This window comes from Calcarisporiella thermophila (genome assembly GCF_041956535.1).
Source record: "Calcarisporiella thermophila strain CBS 279.70 unplaced genomic scaffold VTP21scaffold_13, whole genome shotgun sequence".
NCBI classification, from domain to species: Eukaryota; Fungi; Calcarisporiellomycota; class Calcarisporiellomycetes; order Calcarisporiellales; family Calcarisporiellaceae; genus Calcarisporiella; species Calcarisporiella thermophila.
Window position 1 is genome coordinate 708,262 of NW_027192203.1, and position 18,359 is coordinate 726,620.

The following is an 18,359-nucleotide window of genomic DNA, read 5'->3' on the forward strand; positions in this document are numbered from 1 at the left end:
TAAATCTTATTCAACACAAAAAGTGACAAATTAGCGGTATAATACCCAGCAGCCATAGAAAAATAGCAAAAGAAAAAATACCATAACAAAAATAAGAATAAAAAAGAGATGTGTATCGAGAATTAGTTCTCTGCAATCAGAGCAAGGATCATTCTATAAAGATAATAGAAGAAACACTATTTTCAAATAGAATTTGTTAGCCATAGATGCACCAAATCGCTTGGATATTGAATCATATTCACCAGGAGATAAAATCCAAGCTTAATAAAGCACTCCTTCTTGTGGGTACCGATTGTTCGGAAGATCTCCGTCGCATCATACATGTGGCGATTTTCTGTAATTCTAATGATGAAATCATTTTAGAAAAATTGATCTTAATTCTTCGTTTGAATTAGATGCTCACTTCTTCACATTCCATCCGACTAGTGGCAAGTTGATGAAAGTTGCGAGCCAGCTACCGCCAAGAAGGAATGACAAGGTGAGAAACGCGTGGGCGGCAGCTTCTGGGATAACGAACTATCGTTGTTTATCGGCAGATGGGGCAATTAGCGGAGCTCAATAACCAGGATGAAAAGGAAAATCAAAAATACCTGATTTAATTTGTTACATAGATCGATAGGGTTGATGAAATCACATTCTAAATCTGAAAACATGATAATCTATATGAAGAGGGTTAAGGATGCCAGCGGATCTATCTGTTTCAATAATTCATCGACCAGGATGCCATTATTAATAGCACGTTAAAAGGATACAAAAAACACCATAACGAAGAGCAGTACTGCGGCCATTATGACCCCAAAAAGAAATAAAAGAGCTTCCCCACCCATCCTTCTTTACTATGCTAGTATAAACGTAAGAGTTTTGTCTGGCGGACGAATTGCGATCGAAGATAAGCGAAGATAAAAGAGCCAACAAAATAAAGCCTCAAGTGAAAATTGGCATCGTATTGAAATACGTCACATGAATACGTCACACGCAATAGAAGAGCGAACGACAGAGCAATCAAATAAGCACTTCAGAGTTACAACCAAAAGCAAACTTGACAAAATGCAAAACGAAATACACAAAGCAACTACATATTTAAAGCTCGGATAGCACTTCGTCGATTTTCGGGATCAGCGACTTGATCATTTCCCACTGCTCTAGCTGCAGCGAGACACCTACGCAAGGCGGCAATATATTAAGATGTGCGCGTTCTAATAGAGGTCGCGAAAGAGTTCAGATGAGAATACCTTTTTTCGAGGGCTTCCATTCTCCATCTTTACTATCCTCTGTTTTTTTGGGAGGGGCAATAAAGAAAAAAGAGTATAATGAATTAAAAGGTCTAAAATTGATTCCTAGCGATATGCAGTCAAGGAAACTATAACCATACCCCAAAACTCCCGAATATCCACCATAGCTAAGTGCTTCCACTTACGAACGGTCAAACGCTTCTTCTTGCCCAGCTAAAAGTGATTTAGTCGATAATAAATGAAATAGAATTGCGTTTGATATCCATTTGGAATACCTCGAAATATCTTTCGCCTTGATCATTGACTAGCATTTCGCCGCTAGTATTTGACAATTTGGGCTTTTTTGCAGTATCTTTCTCATTCTAATTAATAACAATCCACATGATTAATGTAAATAAAATATTTTGAAGACTAGGCGATTGGTCTACATTTTCGGTGGTTGGCTGCTATATAAATGCATATAGATTAGCTGGTGAATACCCCACGAGATATAATGGCTTACTATGGAGTCGTCGTCGTCTGAGTCGACGTACTCTTTCGATACATATTGCTTTCGTTTTGACATAACTCGGAGCTTGGAGAATACTAAACGAAGTCGCGCTTTTACCTTGCACGTTTGTTCTGACCCAATTCACCCAGCCACCATATGAATTAATAGCCCTGTGATAGGAACATATATGGAAATGTTCTTGTCAGGCGAAGTTACAATACGCGTTAAAATACCTGGAAATCATACCGAAAAGTTTGGGTGATATTTGTAATGTGGAAGTGAAGAATCTGCTAGCAATATTCTGACATTATTTAGATTCATTTAATTATAACCTTTTTCAAGTGTGCAAACTGTTTCTCCAGAGGATTCCTTCGGTTTATGTGGATAATCAGCTTACGATAGTTTTTTCCGAAAAAGAACAAAATATCATCAGGGTGCAATGAAAGATAATTAGAGTACGATGGTCTCCTAAATAACGTATCGAATTCTGCCAAGTTTGGAGGTTTTTAAATGGGGATTAAGTCAAGCACCACGGTGTGACTATTTGAATTTCCATTCCTCCGCTATTCATCGCGCTGTTGATTCCGAGAATTATACGTTGCGTTTAAACCCACAGTGAGACGCTCATCAAATATCCTCCATTCCCCTTCCACCGTATTCCTCAGCAAATTATTGCTCTTTGATTAAGCAAGCTTTAAACTTCCCACGGTGTACTAGTCAGCTTGCATCTTCACATGCGATTATTTACACCACTGTCATCAATCAATCTCAAGTAATGCTGAGTGCAATTAGCACAAAAGAGAAATATATTCAATAAATAACTTTACAATCAATCATAATAGCGTTGCTTCATAGCGCGGTATTTTCTCAGGGAGTACATCGCTTCCAGCTCTGGTTGCGAAGAAAAAAGCAATTATTCAATTAGCATTTACACGGGGTATCCTCCAATCTCGTACTCCACCTACCCTTTTTTATATACTCCCCAAACGCCAAACCTTTCTTAATTTCAGCCTCGTCGGTAATGTTCCTTTTTTTCATAAATGCATCCTTTAAACGCGGCCGGAAATAGGACTCATAGCCCAGTGGATATTCACGACCTAAGTGCACAAGATCTTTATAGAGGCGAATTACTTGTCCTCTGAGCTCTGCTTTCGACATCGTTACATAGTTCTTTTCTTCCGGGCCATATTTTATTCTATTTGCTGCGCCTCATGCCGATCGAAGAACGCGCGCGGTGGCAAAAATTATGTGAAATAGTGGTGCAGTTAGAGAGGTGTTATTCCCCCCTCCTCAAATAGAAACCCTATAACATACCTGGCATTTTCATTCTATAATTCTCTCTTATCCATCAGCCATTTAACGATATATTATTGTCACCATTTGTATATCCATAGTGTTCGTACTCTTTTCCATCTTTTATTCATTCTGCCCCTTCATCTCCCGTTGTATTTTGATATATATTCCCGGACAATGTTCCATTGTATAAAGCTCAATAGGAGACCAAAGCCGCCCACGTTATTAATATGGGCCGTCCTTCTGATCTTGTTATATGCCAATGCAGTGAATGCCTGTAAGCGTTCTGAAATTGCTCAATTGACTTCTCTTCAAATGAATTAACTGTTTCACTAATTCCTAATTTATGCAAACAATAGCACAATTTGAAATTCAATGTCAAATGGTTCTCAGCGGGTAAGTGCCCGATCCGCTCTTCTATCACGTTAAAATAAATGCCCTCTAATTTTTTTATAGACATGAAAATATCTTCCTGGATGGCGAGTGCCTTTTGGCAAGAAATGTTTGGAGGAATTCCGAAAACTGGCAAATTGTACTCTACAATCAGTCCGAATATAATGTGATACGCAATTCAATTACCGAAGGTTTTTAGTCACTCCTGCCTGCCTATTTTCCGTGGATTGATTTTATTGAGCTGTCTTCGTTTATTAGGTCGCATTTTGCGGCCTCCCGCCTGCATGCCAAAATATAATGTCGCCAACTGGCTGAACCAGACGAGTCGAGAGATATTCTACCCACTGCAGCAAACAATCAATATCTCACCCTCGGATGTTTGGTATGTAGACGAGAAAGCCGCTGTAAGTATCGCTCTGTGTTGGGCTGTATCAAAACATTTCCCATAATACACGTATTTCTCTACTCCTTAGACGCTCACCACCTACGTGTCCTATCAAGTATTCATCGAGAACTTTATCACCGCAGCGCCTCCTCAATTTTACCTCGAGGCGGTATTTCGAGCTGCCTCCGGAATGGAGCTTTCACGCACTTCATCGGAAATTGTAGCCGCCGTTAGCGGGTTAGCTGAGTATCTGGACGTGATGGGGCTCAATCAGATTGGCTCCGGGACGTATGCCTGGCGAAATATAGCCATTCCACGGGGGACAAGGAATGTTGATTTTATCCTATGGAGCTACGGGGGCGGCGTGATAGGATACGATGAAATATTCGGGGTGATGCATATAGATGGGGGGACAACGAGAACGGTGGAGAAACTTAATTTAGGTAAATTGTTGGCCTATGGTATCCCGTGTGCCTTCACCGAGTGATTTCATCTTCTTTCTTAGCGGAAAAGGTCGCGTTTTGGATTGTTAGTGCGCAGACATTGATCATCCCCTTGCTGCTCTACTTTTGGACGAAGCGTGTCCTCAGAATTGATTTCCCAGCGTATTATTACCGAGCTTGGAGTCTTCAACCAGAACGTTCCTTGTAACTATTTCTTTTCTTTTTCTAACCACTAGCCCTATCGATTTTTCTGCCCGCCAACCTCACTATGGGTTTCTGCTTACGCTCTTCTCCTCGCTTTCCCTGTTCCTGTTCCTTGATGCCTGGGCCGTCATCACCTACGACCAAAATAGCATCGTTCTCTCCAATCTTTTCCCAAAAATCTTGGAAACCTTGCGCCTTCCGCTGGTCTTCATGTACCACGGAGCCCTCTTCTACCCGATCTTGCTGTGTTACCAGCTTGCCCATGCGACACGAGTCGCCGGGGCCATGGGGGCAATAGCGTGTCTCTTCCTTCTGGTACATGCCATCCTACAGCATATTCCGAATGTAATCTCGGTCCGGCGCGTTTTGTTTGGGACCACGGTGTTGGTGCAAATGCCAGGCTATGTGTCCCAGATCATCCTTGCTCTTTATTTTGTGCGAAGAGTATTCGATGCGCCGTCGCTAGAGAAGCATCGAAAGTGGCTGGTGCTGGCAGAGATGGAGGAGTTGTATGTGAAGCTGCTCTTCGCAAAAAACAAGCAGATGGAGGAGGAAACGCGACCCCTGACGGCATGGGAGCGAATCTGGCTATTCATCACATGCCGAGGATGGAGGAAAAACAGGGTCATGCCGGCAAAAAAGCCAAAGAGAAAATGGCACGAGCGGCTATGCAATACGCTGGGAATGCGGCAAGATATTAGGTGAACAATGGAGACTCTTTTTCACCATAAAATATCCAAATCAGCTGAGCGCCTATCCTCTCCCCATAGAATCCCGTTCTCCGTGATGGCCATGCTCATTATGAACATCATCATGATGTATCAAGTGATCCTGTACTTTATTCGCCAAGCATTCCTCAATCTCGGCTCCTCTATCGCGTGTAATCTCGTAAGTCTTGCTGTCGTCTCGAATCACGCTTCCGACCCTATCCGCCTGGCGCGTGAAGTATACATCGCGCTTGTGACGAACATGCTGGTCTCGTGTATTGGAGGGGGAATTGGTAAGCTATAATATCCGCTCTTGCGTCATTATCTTGGATAGAATCGAAACTAAATTCTGTGGTATGGCTGCATCGTATATGATGATATAAAAAAAAACCTCCAAAGCATGCATCCATTTCGCGACACTAATCATTCGACGGTATACCAAGGATATCCTCCTAATCCGGGGTGGAAATTATCACCTCTTCGTCGGCAAGAAGAAGCACAACCGTATCTCGCTCAATGACAGCATCGGGTTCGTAGGAATAGGGGTGGGATTCGGCCTCTTTGGGTGCTTTCTCCTGATCGCCGAGCTTTTCCTCATCGGGTCCATGATTATTGCCATTCACTATGTCCACCGATTACGCTCCGCCTTCATCCACCACGTCCTTCAAGGCACCCTGTTCTGGAGTATTGTGATCGCATACTTTGTGTATTATGTGCAGCGGTTCATCACGCACTATTTTTTCGAAGAACGAGAAGCCCGATTCTGTATAAAAAGAAGAGGCGTCTTTTTCCATTACTCTTATTTTATGACCTTTGCAGACTTCAGCATTGGGCTGACAAGCTATATTTTCAGATTTGCACAGGTCCTCTCCCATCCTGCCCCCCCTCCTTCCTTACACTGTCTTATTGATATTAACCCTCTCGGCCTTCACTCTAGGCTATTTTGAACGGCCCCTTCTTCTCCACCCGCCCAGATCGCAACCTCGAACGCTGGGACGCTCGCAATGAAGATCGAGGATTTCGGGCCTATCTCGGGGTGCTGCTCCTAGATCACCACATCAACAATCCCATTCTCCTTACCTTTTGTGAAATCCTCCTCCAAAAACTGCCCTCGAGCTCGGCCTCTTCTTCCCCCAATATGAGCGCCATGACCACAGATAAATCGGGGAGAACCACCATGGTAGGGGGAGATGCCGAGGAAGAGGAAAGTATCGCGTACGCGAAAGGATATGCCGATCCCTTGGGGATAAATGAGAAGGAGCTCCTGAGAGAGAGGGAATTGAGACGAAAGTGGGCGAGAAATCGGTGGTTTGTCGCCTTCACCCTGATATTTAACCCCTCGGTAAAATCTACTTTGACCAAAAATGCGAAAAATGACCTAACCCCTTACTCTCCTTTCCCCACCCTCCTCATCTACAGCTGCGCAAAAACCGTTGGCAACTCTGCTCTGCAGAGGAGCTCTACGACGTCTACACCGAATTGCACACGCCCCGCAGCTTCGTCAGCTCCGATACCCCGCCCGACCCATCCTTGACGCCCACCTTTGCGCCTGCATCTCCCTTAGAGCCCATCGCGCCATCTAATCCAAGAGCGAGGCTCTACCTCCGTCCGACGAGAATCCGCAACCCGTCAACGGGGTTCATTTGAATCCCCTCTAGAGGAGTTGGGGGGGCTCACCCCCTTGTCTCTCTTTATTTTAGGCCGCACTAAGGCCTTCAGTAGTTGATTTATTGGAGAGGGGAGGGAAGGAAGAAGTAAAAGAGAAGGGAAAACGAAGAGAAACAACAAATAACATCTACATTACAATAAATTAGCATTAACCATGATACCATTGCACAAATACCCTCATGCAAACCTATCATACAAAGTATCTATAAAGAATGCTCTCATACAAAATCACTTTCTAGTGAGAAGAGCTCCGGGCTGCTTCGATTCCTCCTTGGAAGCCGCCGCTCCTCTTTAACCCCCAGCCACTGGTTGAACACGGTCTCCTTCTTGGGGCACTCCTCCACATACATCTCGGCCGCCCACTCTACCGAGCCGCCCTTTCGTCGAGGATGACCCCCCTCACTCAGCTCCTCCAACTGAGTCATATAGATGTTCCTTAGTCCCTTTCCTTTGGACTTCTTTGAGGAGGAGGTCCCCGCCGTACTCACTCCTCCATTCGCGCCCTCCACCTTGACCACGCTCTTGAAGCTCGGGGGTGGCGTCAAGTGCAGCTCAAAGTTGACCGCCTTCCCACCATTTTCGTTGAAAATGGGATGGAGGGGCGGCGGCGGCAATAGCGAGGGGGCGGAAGCATGGGGCGGTGTCACCACTCCATCCTTCCTGCGCCCATTTTGGGGGTGGACGTGGGGTGGAGGTATGTAGCTGAATTGCTCCTGCTTGGGTGTGGTGGGGGCCGACTTGGACGCCAGCGAGCTAGCAGTCAAAGCTTGGGACTCTGACAGGCTGGCTTGAGAGTGAAGCGAGCGCTCTTCTGAGAGCCGCTTACGGCGCAGACGGTGCAGAATGGAATCGATCGTGAGTTCGATTTTACAATGGTTTTGGATGATGGATATTTCTGCAAAAGTAATCAAAAAAAAGGGAGGGGGGAGGCTCAATTAAACCAGAGGTTAAGGGGGAAGGTGAAGACATAAGAGGACTTACTCGGTCGAGTCGCCTTATCCCCACGTATGAAAGCATTCATAAGAAATTGGCGCGATGGATTCTCTGCGATTTTTAGGAAATCTGCATATGGAATATCGGGTAATATGGTGATGTCTCCAGAATATCGTTGGGAAACTATGTCCTGTGCACGCTTTAACAGTGACGGCATGACGCCGAGTTCGAGTAGCTGGTAAAGCCGGTGTTCAAGTTCTGAACGGGCAAGTTTAAGAGCCAATCCAGCATATTTGTCGAAAGTGGAGGTGACAAAGCGAGGCTGAATAAATGGGATAACGTAGGGGTTCACTGCACAAGAGGAAAGGTTTCATGAATTACTGATGCGTCTAACACATACACACAAACGTACCTTGGCACACAATAAAATGGTTTACTCCAAAAAGCTCGGCCAGCTTATTCATCGGTAAATCTCTGGATAGCAAAGTGATATATTAGACTACAAGGATACATATCCAACTAGTTGAGTGAGCATGTTACCCCTCGATGGTCCCATCGATCCAGCGTTGATCTATCCATAGAAAAGAGGGTTAGATCTCTATGAACACAGTGGGATGCCAATGACAAATGAGCAAACCTCCAGGATTCCAAGGAACCACCTTCCCGTTTTTATCTTTCGCCCAGATAGTCGAGGGCTGAAACAATAGAGGTACCGCACAAGAGGCCGCACTACATATATGTAAAAAGTTCAAGAAAAAATGAATCAGTAAAAAAACTCCCGTGCTCAGGAGGGTGTGGCGGTTGAGCGTGGACTTACACGGCCGACCAGATGAGCTAAGAGGTGTCGAAAGAGAGATTAGTTTTCCACAGCTTACTTGCTCTATCCACAGTTTGCAAGATACATACCACGTTGGGCGCTGTAAGATAGTTCAGTAATCGGGGCATCTCATATACAGTGCCAGAACTCACGGTGATATTAAGGACACAAGAAGTACGATTGAAGGCCTCCTGAAAAGTTATCTCACCAATATTCTCCTTGAGGCACTCGATGAGGAACTGTGTATCGAAGAGTACGCCTACAACAAAAGGTTTAGCCGAGGTGAGCAGGACTAGCCGCGAGCAGAAAAAAAAGAGAAAATTACCTTGTTTAACAAAACGTGAGAGGCGATAAAAAACTGACTCGGGTTGGTCATCGCGATCAAAGGCGGTCTTTGAAACAAGAAACGAGGGTTAAAGAGGATCCTTTCTTAAGCTTGCCAAAAAAAGTAAGACGACGAGCTTACAAAGTTATAATTTAGGACTTGTTCAAAAGAGGTGGGGATTTCTTCTTTCGGCTTGGATGCCACGATGGCGGCAATGATCCCGCCACCCGAGGAGCCAGATATAATGCGTGGCAGGAGATCATTTTCGTACAAACATTTGATGACGCCGATATGATGCATGACTATATTGTAGGGGAGTGAGGGGATGAGACAGAAGGCTTAGCTTTAGCCGGATGCTTACCTAAAGCCGCCCCACCACTTAGCAGCAGTGCGGTGCGTCCAAAGCTCATTCTAATATTCGTGAAGATCTCATACTTCTGTGTTGTAGTGAATTCATCGCATTCCAAATCGCAGACGATATTCAGTGTTTCGACCACCTCGTTGATATAGTCTTCGATTAACTTCTTTGTTCCAATGTGGGCATGCTCATAAAGCTATGGAGAGACAGCGATAAGTGTGGGTACAAAGGATCACAAGGTTGAATTCCCCATATAGTTACACTAGGATTTCCCATATCGCCCAATTTACGGGTGAGCGAGGTTCGGATAGCGAACATCATGGAGCCCAAATCGCCCTTTTCTCGAGCTTTGCGAAGCTGGGAGAGTCGATTCTGGATGAGCTCATAATCGTAGTCGGGTGATACGGGATCAAGTTTCCATTGATTCAGACCTAGGGTCAGGGAGAGAAGAAGATCAATAATGTGCTGAGTCATGCAATGGGGGATAGCCTAATGACCTTGAAGCTCATCAAGTTTCATGGCCGCCTCTGCCCACTCCTTGTAGGTAGTCGCCGACTCCATTGCGCTGCGATACTGATACTCGAGTGAATAGGGGGATATTTTCTCCAAGGTTTTCTACCAACAAGTGAAAGAGATTAGGCCCCGCTCCATCCAATGAACTCATCATCAAGGGTGGCTACGTACCTTCCACAGGAGATATCCCGCATTTCTCATTCTTTCTGTGATCGAAGGTTTCGATGGGATCGATATAGGATCGAAGCGATAGAACGAGCAGGGGCTCACCATCTGCGTCTCTTTCTCCTCTTGCGAATTCATCCTCGTGAAGAAAAAGAGTGGAGAATCCAAACGCATTGATCGATCATCTTATGACCTGGCGCAGCAGAGGCGCTAAATTTCCACCCCAAGGGGTTCTCCAGATCCATTTTAATTGATTCACATAACACTAACAGGGGGATCTTGACACTTGCCTTCCAAAAAGCCAGCGCTGCCATTCCCATTCCATGCTAGCCCCCCTTACCTCATCCGTTTCCACGGTGTTCATTAGCAGGAGGATTAGGAAGGCTGCGTTCTCCTTACAAAGGCAACCGCTAGCACATGCGCAGGGTGACACTTCAATTTCCCGCCCAATCGCCACGTCCGTGGTTTGCTTTTGCACATGATTATTGTGATGCGATGGACCAAATTTGGGCCCTTCACCTCACCGGAAATCCCCAGCCAAAATGGCCCAGCCTCCGCTTCGTCTGCTTTTCTTGACTATTTCACCCAAGCCTCCCAGCGACCCGATTCAATCGGCAGACCCTTTCCCTGTCGTCTAGGAAAGACTAATCTGACGGATCAGTCCACTCTGATTGAACAGGGTGCTGGCGGTCGTCAGGATATTTATTGCTGGCCTTTGTTTTTCTCATTCTTCCTCACATGGAATCCCATAGTTCATAAATCCCATCCCATCAGGATTACACCTTCCAATGGTGAATAGATTAGGGGAGAATGAGAATTGTGTAGTCCATTTCACCAATCACTTCAAGTGTCTATCGCAACGCGATCCGCTGATAGCTAGTGATTAAGCCTATGCATTCTTCCCTCTGAGAACTTCCGAAAACGGAGGGAATTGTTTAATTTCCAAAAGGCCATACGTTGGAGTTTCCCCAACAATGGCAATACTCTCTATTTTTCTTTAATCTTTCCTGTTTATACTTCAAAATTGCTCGAAACGGGGTTGGTACCGCCAATCCAGATCCGGCTTATTTCAATATGGTCGTCATGAATTGCAATAGTGTGCCAGTGAGCGTCGAATAAAGAAGGCTGTTCACAAACTCCTCCGTTTATCAAATCGATGCAACCGCGCAACGCAACAGCTTGCGCCCTGCAAGAGCGAGGCAATGTCCGATACAAAGAGATAAAGAGGAGAAAACAAAGCCGCGGTTCACTTCCGATCGGAGCTAAGCCCCTCGACCACTACTAGCCTGGCCACCCAAGCTAAATCACTGCCGTTTGCGCACAAGCTGGGCTCCTGGAACGCCGCGGGTTCCCGAAGGACGCTGTACATTCATGGAATGCGTTACGGTTGAGGATCCACCCTTGCCTTTGTGCGGCCAGGCCGACGATTAGATCAGGAGCGGCCGAACAAGAGAACAAGAGAACAAGAGAACAAGGCCATGTTCCCTCCTTCCCGCGAGTCTGACCGCGTCTCACATCATGACTCAAACACGTGGCGGGCAGAATTAAAGTGCTACGGCAGCCTTGCGGCATGGTGGATAGACGCTAATCGGGAGGCTTTTTTTTTCCTTATTCGGGCCCCGCTTCTGTGATCAAAAAGTTAGTGTTCTAGAAGTTGGCCGAAAAGGGCCCTCGCCGGCGAGCCAAAGCCCTCGGGGGTTCGGAGCAGAAACGCCTGCAAGGAAAAACGATGGCTGCGGCTGGGGCCGCTGACGAGTATTGAGGCTTATTGAGGAGACAGGGCTGGGTCGATCGTCATTGGTTTCTGCTGTCCAACCGCCGGAGTCGCTGCGAGAAGAGCACACAGTTGCATAAGGCCCCGTAAACACTAAGTGGCCGAGCCTATAAAAGTCACTGGCCGGGAACCAGGCTCGGCCTTCCGGCCACCCTCGCTCCCACCGGTCTCGCGCTTTTCCCAATGGAGAAAGACAAGGATCCCTTCACGCATCAATTCAGAATGTCTTCAGGCCAATTCGATTCCCAGCTGAGCAAGACCAGCAACGCCTTCGTGAGAAAGCTTTGCAAGTAAGTTCTGCCCTGCAATGGGGCTTCATTGCCGCGGTGGCACCCACGCTGACGCTGCATTCCTCATTAGCATGATTAACGACAAGAAGTTCCAGCATCTGATTTCGTACAATCACGCGGGGACGGGCTTCGTGGTTTGCGGTATCCAGGAATTCTCGCGCACGGTGTTGCCCGTGCACTTTAAGGTGAGCCCAGCAAGCCCCGGGTTCCGATCGGAAGGCGGCGGTAGAATTGACCCTCTTATTCTCTAGCACAACAACTTCTCGAGCTTTGTCCGGCAGTTGAACATGTACGGCTTCTACAAGGTCAACAAGTGCCCGCGCGGCGTGCGGACTATGGTGAGTGATCGGCTGCCCTTCCCCTCCACGGGAGGGGCGGCTCGGTGCTGTTTTCTTCGGCCCACTCTGGCCCCCTCTTCCCAATCCATGTGCTGACCAGAGTCTTGCCCAATGCTGCAGGCGGAGAACCAGGTGTGGGAGTTCGCGCACCCCAAATTCTCCCGCGATCACCCGGAGCTGCTCAATGAAATCAAGCGGCGCCCGATCGAATCCGAGAATCGGAAAGACATGGACTTGCAAGCTCGCGTGTCCGCCCTCGAGTCCTCGCAGACCGAGTTGTGCCAACACCTGGCGCAACTAAGCAGAAACTTCGCCATGGTGCTGAATACAATGGCCGAAATGAAGCGCCAGCAGTCTGCACAGCAAATGTGGATTAAGGAGGCTATATCCTCTCTCGGCGAGCAGGATCGATTCGAGCTGAGTGCAACGGTGTCCAGTGCGGACTCTCCAGAGCTGTTTTTGCTGGACGATCTTGTTCCTCAGAGCAGCACTCCCTCGCTCTTTATCGAGAAGTATTTCGATATGTAGAGCTCCGGCCCGTGTGGAATCTATTCCACCCCTCCCCCCAACTCCATGAGTACGACATCGCTGCACAGCCGACTCATTGGTAGAAGCGTGTCTTCCCCTCCTTACATGAATCGCTAAAGAGCCGACTAAAATGCGGCGTGTCGCAGGCTCGAGCACCTGGGCTATTCCCCACTTTCGCCTTCGATCTTATGCGACTTACAAATCGTCTCGCTAGATAGATGGCGCTCCAATCCCTGCGCTTGGGGCCTCTCTTCCTAGCTTTCGATTCGGCTTTGCCATTGGCGATTTTTTATCAATAAAAAGTAAACCGGGTGGGGAGAGAAGCTGTTTTCCACACCCTGCAATTTCCATTGAGCTTTGAACCAGGATTCAAGTCGTAGACAGAGCTATAGAACCTTGGTACCCTATATCCTCAAACTTGGGCCTTGGCCCTTCAACTTCACTCTCGCACGCCATGGACAGTTTTGGACATCGATACTGGGGGATGATCACGTATATTTTTAATAAAGGGCGATAGTAAAGAAGACGATATACACAGAAAATAGCTTTCACACATTCGCATTAGGAAAATAGAGGGTGGTGGAGTAGGGGGGCGGCGGAGAGGGAGAGGAGGAAGAGGGGAGAGATAAATTCCAAAAAAAAAAACTACACAACTAAACACAAATGTTCATGGCTGGACCGCCTCCAATACAATCTGCTCATGATCCGTATAGATCTGCCCGGTATCGAGATTCTCCACGTGGTACAGGATCTTGAACCGGCCGCACGAGATACAACATAACTGCAAGTGGTGGTATACGGTGTCCCCAGGCTGAACTTCCGACAGAGGCGCTTGCAGCACCCCCTGGTACAGCAGCTTGTCCCCCAGAGCGGGGTCTTTTGCCCCAATATAATTGGTTTGCACGGGAAGAAGTCGGACGCAGAAGCGCGCACCGGTGCCTAGGGTGGATCATCGCAACGCATTAGTATCCACGCGACGTCCCTCCATGACAAAAAAAAAAGGAAAAAAAAGAGGACAAAAATCACTCACTGAGCCGATTCACCACGCCAATCGACAGCGACACAAAGGTGTCCACCTCACACTGGAATTCCTTCGGGCCCACCCTTCGTACGTGACTGCCCTCCGCACTCGCGACCATCTCCACCGCAGGACGCTTGAGCGTCTCGAGGTGATGGGGCAAGAATCGAACCATCGGCCGAAGGAAAACGGTGCCGCAACGTTTGGTGGAGGGGCAGTGCCACCTCATCTGCAGGCGTTTCAGCAGGGCCTCGCGGTACCAGAACTGCTCGCGGCGATGCTTTTCCTGCTCCTCGCTGAACCGCGTGGCAGACACCACAAACTGCTTGTTCTGCTCAAAGGTCGGAATGGGGCGAGACACCTCCTCGACGGAGAGGGATATCCGCGGTAGGGGGAGCACGATGCGTTTGGTGGCATCGGGCTCTATGGAGACCTTGGAGCACGCAAAGTCCTCCTCCGCCTCGGCGACCCGGAAGCTCACGTCCATGGCCCGAGACCAAATGTTCTTGACATCCAGGGTCATGAGACAGCACTCGCTCTCCCTTCCGTTGTGCTGCCACGCCTTGATAAGCAGCGATTCCGTATCGGAGCCCTCGGTGGCGCCTTGGAGCTTGGCCCCGTGCTCGGAGAGCGACGGGTCGACCCCCAGGTAAGCCAGGTCGAACTGTGCCACCTCCAGATTTTGGTGCACCGTCATCAAGAAGGGGAGAAACAGCCGGCGAGTGTAGAAGGTGGGGGCAACGTTCCCCTCCTCCTCCCTCTCCATGTATCCGTAGTCGATTTGGATGGAGGCGCTCGTGCATCCCCGCTTACCGAACACGTTGACCACGGCATCCCACGTCCCACCCGGTGGGATCGACACCTTGCGCGCAATGCTGGTCGCGTCCTTTTGGGTCGGGCTGGCCGGCCCCTCCCAGGACAGAGCGTGGATTCCCTTGGTGAAAAGATCCAGTTCGTAGATATCCTCCGGGGGGATCTCAGGCGTGATCACAGGCGCGTTTACCGTCGTAGAGTCGAAGAAAGAGAACCCAACAAAGTCGACCGGGGTGGAGCTGGCATTCTCCAGAGTGATTCGCAGGCTGGTGGTCTCTCCCTCGAACAGATCTATTGCCCCGTGGAGCAGCGAGGTGGATGCGATCTTGACAAGCGGCTGCTTGGGAACCACCGACACTTTGAGGGGTTGCAGCTCTTGGCTGGGTCGGTTGGCGGGAGGCTCGCCCGTGGACACCAGGGAATCCAGGCCGTTCTTCTTGATTTTGGTGGCTCCCCTGTTGTGCAAAACCTCCGTTTGCGTTGGGGATGGCAGAGGAAACTCTTGCTCGGTGCATCCAGCCACTCGTACTAGACAGCCTCGAATATCCAGCTCACCCGCCTCTAATGGCGTGCCCGAGAGTTGGACTGCCATAAAACTCGATGCCGGGACGAGGACTGACAGTGGTACCGCCTCAAACTTAGCACCTGACGTACTACGGTGCAGAACAGAAGAATCATCAGTACAAGGCAGATTCAAAATGAAGTCCACTCAGTAGAGGGGGGAGGGGCCATACCTAAGGGTGAGGGATTGGACGTCAAGGTCGTAGGCAAAAGGATTGATCAGGGTCACCGTAAACTGAGACATCTCGTTCGCCACCAAGATGATCTGCTCGGTATCCTTCTTTTTGCTGAATGGATTATAAATAAATGGATCTGTGCTGCCCTCAGCAACGGCGCCCCCTTGATTGGCAAAGGCACGGCCAGCGTGCGGGAATGGGATTAGGTGTTGGGGTTGCCTGTGCGGAAGATTCGAAATTCACTATGGTTGGGCTGAAAGTAGGATTCGCAAAGGATACTTACATGCAAACCTCGATCGAGGCGACCATGTTATACCCCCAATATTTTATATCCGTGCCGGGCTTGCCATCCTTTCTGATGGCGGAGACGATCCGCGGGACAGAGGTGGCGAGTCGAACCTGCTCGTCTTTGGGCAAATATCGGTAGAACTTGCGTAGAAGGGTGGCGGTGTAGCTTAGCATGGAGGGGTAGTCGGAGAGTGCCTCGGATACCGTGATACATTCTCGCAGGACATCGACTTGCAGCTCTGGCCATCCCTTGGAAAAATCGGCGTCCAAGCCGTACGGGTTATTGGCCTCATCTCCTAAATCTAAACCTCTGATTCATTAGATCGCCGACCAGTGGCGAAGGATACCAGCCACTCACCCTCGATTCCATAGGTACTGCACAGTTTCTTGAGACACTCGAGGATACCTCGATCCGAGATCCCCGCGAATGATTGGGATGATGCCATTCGAGCCTCAAAGAGCAAGGGCAATACCAGCAGCGCCGTTTGTCGCAAGAAGAAGGCGTGTTTGCGCGGGTATCCGATAAAAGACATGATGGAAGCCATGACGGTGGTTATTTGGATCTAAAGGGGAGAAAGCACAGGTTGCATAAAGGAGTCAGCCGTCATCCTAGAGATGGCCGTCAATGGCAGCTCGAACCAACCTGCTCCGTGAGAGTCAAGTCATCCATCGGGAAATTCCATGCACGCATCACCCAGGAAGCAATATCGGGCCTCGAAACGCCACACTTACGGCTCCAAATTTTGGGGGGGGCCTGCGGGGTCGCGTCTTCTCTCGCGCTAACGTTGCCCAGCAGTATGCTCATGGATTTCTCGTTCCACCCGTCACACCACCACACCGTGGCAAGAAATCGCGCAATTTTAAGATAGGCCTCGATGGGAATCATCGACGGACAAGGTACCGCGCCAGATGACGTCGTATATTTAGTCAAGAGTTGCATGATAGTGGCATACTTTTCGGGAAGGTCAATCAGGAGGGGCTTTGAAGAATGGCCAGGTATGGAGACTGAAGGGCTTCCCGGAGTGCCCGCTTGACCGGGAGCAGGATTGGTGATTAAATGCTTGAGAAAAGAGGGATGGAGATGTGAACGGAACATTCAAAGTGCACGTGATTCGAAGTTACACTTACAGTCAAGTTCAGACATTCGGCCATAAAATAGGCGCAGCAGAGGCCTTCTAGTGCGCTCGCCTGCCATAGATAGTCAGAATTGGATTTCAGCAGCTCTATGCAAGTTGTATAGCTGTGAGTCAAACAGTTAAATAAACGTCGTATTAGATTATTGTTTTTTCTATGCGATATCCGCTCTGGTCATTCCACTCTATTAATACCTGGTGACTGCGTCAGGCAGCCGTCCCGATAGCAAATACAGATCGGCGATTAATTTCATGCCACGTGCTGGTGTCCGTTTGCGAACTTTTGCTTCAGCCGATGTGGCCATGCTTAGGTTGGAAGTGGGTGAGAGGGTGGAGGCGATAGAGGGTGAACGCAAGGCGGGATAGGTGGACTCGAAGTGTTCTGGACGCTCGGGCATTACATCCTTCTTGCTACTGAGGGAGGTTTTGGCTGGTTGAGGCACTGATGGCTGCATATCAGGCGGATTGAAGGAATGCATTGAGTTTCTTGAAGCAGGGCGAGGAACGGCTAGTGACATGTATCCAGAGTACCGTGCCTGCGGGGATTCGATAATTTGTCGCTTGTCAATGTCAGCGGCCTAGAAAAAGCCAGTATTATTGAATGCCATATTCATTTTTTTGTGACAATGATAATCCAATACCAAGTTGCCGAATTCGGTCAACATGCTGCTAGCGAAATCGCACATCATGGTACTCATGTAAAAAGACATATCTCCAAAGTTGGGTATCATAACAAGGCCTTTGGTCGTATCTGGCTGGTTCTCTAATGGATCAAATGCAAAACAGCGGCTAACCAGCACCGTCGGGTACTGAGAATACGGAAATAGTAAAGCTCGTTAATTTGGGCCGGTGTGCTCCAATACTGTAACAGATATCTTCACCTTTGAGAGATCCTGGGAAAATTGCTTGAAACCTTCGCTCATGTCTTTCTCCTTCCATTCCTGACAATCCATTATCCCGATGACCTTATATTGAAAAACATATTGATTAAAACAAATGAAGTGATCAGCAAGACATTCTCATTGACCCACCCCATATATTCGTCTATGCATTTGAAATTCCTCGAGATAAGCTTGCTCAGTCGAGTATTGTGAGACAAAATTAAAGTGGAGTTGCCCTTCTTGGAACACCTGAGAGCTGAACATAGCTTCCAATCCGAAGCAATGAAAAGAATTAGCAAATCTGAAAACCGAAAGATGATAACAATGCGCAAACCAATAGGACAATAAACTTACCATTGGCTCCCTTCTTCAGATCGGGGGTCACGTCCCCCAATCGTACGCTATTGAAAGTCTGTACCAGTGTGGCATGCTTCTTGAAGGTTGCATATTTAATGGGCCCCACGGGCACAAGTAACACGCGGATCTGTGCATGCGAAGCGATGGACGCAAACGATGAGCCCATCATTGCGAATCTGTAGACAAAATACGGTGAGTTGTGCTCTTTTCCTCTTCAAAATTTCAGATGAACGCAATGGCAATGGAGCCCACTTGCACGCGTTTTGTTAGACGCAG

At 48.2% G+C, this 18,359-nt stretch overlaps 8 protein-coding genes across 8 annotated transcripts; 2 read left to right on the forward strand and 6 right to left on the reverse strand.

The window, feature by feature from the left end:
- Window positions 1-122: 122 nt before the first annotated feature.
- Window positions 123-827, reverse strand: VTP21DRAFT_2226 (uncharacterized protein; the record flags this gene model as incomplete). Its single annotated transcript, XM_069392398.1, has 5 exons — window positions 123-176; window positions 243-342; window positions 404-516; window positions 591-659; window positions 753-827. 5 exons carry the CDS (start codon window positions 825-827, stop codon window positions 123-125), a joined length of 411 nt encoding a protein of 136 aa, XP_069250803.1.
- Window positions 828-1,080: 253 nt separating this feature from the next.
- Window positions 1,081-1,797, reverse strand: VTP21DRAFT_2227 (uncharacterized protein; the record flags this gene model as incomplete). Its single annotated transcript, XM_069392399.1, has 5 exons — window positions 1,081-1,160; window positions 1,233-1,271; window positions 1,373-1,445; window positions 1,508-1,594; window positions 1,735-1,797. The coding sequence occupies 5 exons, from the start codon at window positions 1,795-1,797 to the stop codon at window positions 1,081-1,083; spliced, it is 342 nt and encodes a 113-aa protein (XP_069250804.1).
- Window positions 1,798-2,551: 754 nt separating this feature from the next.
- On the reverse strand, window positions 2,552-2,880 carry VTP21DRAFT_2228 (uncharacterized protein; the record flags this gene model as incomplete). The annotated part of the gene is made up of 2 exons (XM_069392400.1): window positions 2,552-2,613; window positions 2,688-2,880. 2 exons carry the CDS (start codon window positions 2,878-2,880, stop codon window positions 2,552-2,554), a joined length of 255 nt encoding a protein of 84 aa, XP_069250805.1.
- Window positions 2,881-3,397: 517 nt separating this feature from the next.
- On the forward strand, window positions 3,398-6,794 carry VTP21DRAFT_2229 (uncharacterized protein; the record flags this gene model as incomplete). The annotated part of the gene is made up of 10 exons (XM_069392401.1): window positions 3,398-3,411; window positions 3,472-3,599; window positions 3,667-3,812; window positions 3,882-4,236; window positions 4,299-4,398; window positions 4,473-5,141; window positions 5,211-5,440; window positions 5,547-6,010; window positions 6,085-6,489; window positions 6,567-6,794. 10 exons carry the CDS (start codon window positions 3,398-3,400, stop codon window positions 6,792-6,794), a joined length of 2,739 nt encoding a protein of 912 aa, XP_069250806.1.
- A 239-nt stretch (window positions 6,795-7,033) lies between these two features.
- Window positions 7,034-10,100, reverse strand: VTP21DRAFT_2230 (uncharacterized protein; the record flags this gene model as incomplete). Its single annotated transcript, XM_069392403.1, has 13 exons — window positions 7,034-7,710; window positions 7,797-8,099; window positions 8,161-8,222; window positions 8,289-8,319; window positions 8,386-8,477; window positions 8,566-8,582; window positions 8,655-8,824; window positions 8,891-8,957; window positions 9,032-9,192; window positions 9,252-9,444; window positions 9,510-9,679; window positions 9,746-9,863; window positions 9,933-10,100. The coding sequence occupies 13 exons, from the start codon at window positions 10,098-10,100 to the stop codon at window positions 7,034-7,036; spliced, it is 2,229 nt and encodes a 742-aa protein (XP_069250807.1).
- Window positions 10,101-10,937: 837 nt separating this feature from the next.
- Window positions 10,938-11,295, reverse strand: VTP21DRAFT_2231 (uncharacterized protein; the record flags this gene model as incomplete). The annotated part of the gene is made up of 2 exons (XM_069392404.1): window positions 10,938-11,112; window positions 11,177-11,295. The coding sequence occupies 2 exons, from the start codon at window positions 11,293-11,295 to the stop codon at window positions 10,938-10,940; spliced, it is 294 nt and encodes a 97-aa protein (XP_069250808.1).
- Window positions 11,296-11,883: 588 nt separating this feature from the next.
- Window positions 11,884-12,856, forward strand: VTP21DRAFT_2232 (uncharacterized protein; the record flags this gene model as incomplete). Its single annotated transcript, XM_069392405.1, has 4 exons — window positions 11,884-11,990; window positions 12,061-12,175; window positions 12,242-12,328; window positions 12,449-12,856. 4 exons carry the CDS (start codon window positions 11,884-11,886, stop codon window positions 12,854-12,856), a joined length of 717 nt encoding a protein of 238 aa, XP_069250809.1.
- A 667-nt stretch (window positions 12,857-13,523) lies between these two features.
- On the reverse strand, window positions 13,524-18,252 carry VTP21DRAFT_2233 (uncharacterized protein; the record flags this gene model as incomplete). Its single annotated transcript, XM_069392406.1, has 12 exons — window positions 13,524-13,795; window positions 13,887-15,340; window positions 15,422-15,643; window positions 15,708-16,014; window positions 16,071-16,275; window positions 16,356-16,772; window positions 16,841-16,952; window positions 17,041-17,423; window positions 17,487-17,654; window positions 17,727-17,810; window positions 17,877-17,992; window positions 18,081-18,252. The coding sequence occupies 12 exons, from the start codon at window positions 18,250-18,252 to the stop codon at window positions 13,524-13,526; spliced, it is 3,912 nt and encodes a 1,303-aa protein (XP_069250810.1).
- Window positions 18,253-18,359: the final 107 nt, after the last annotated feature.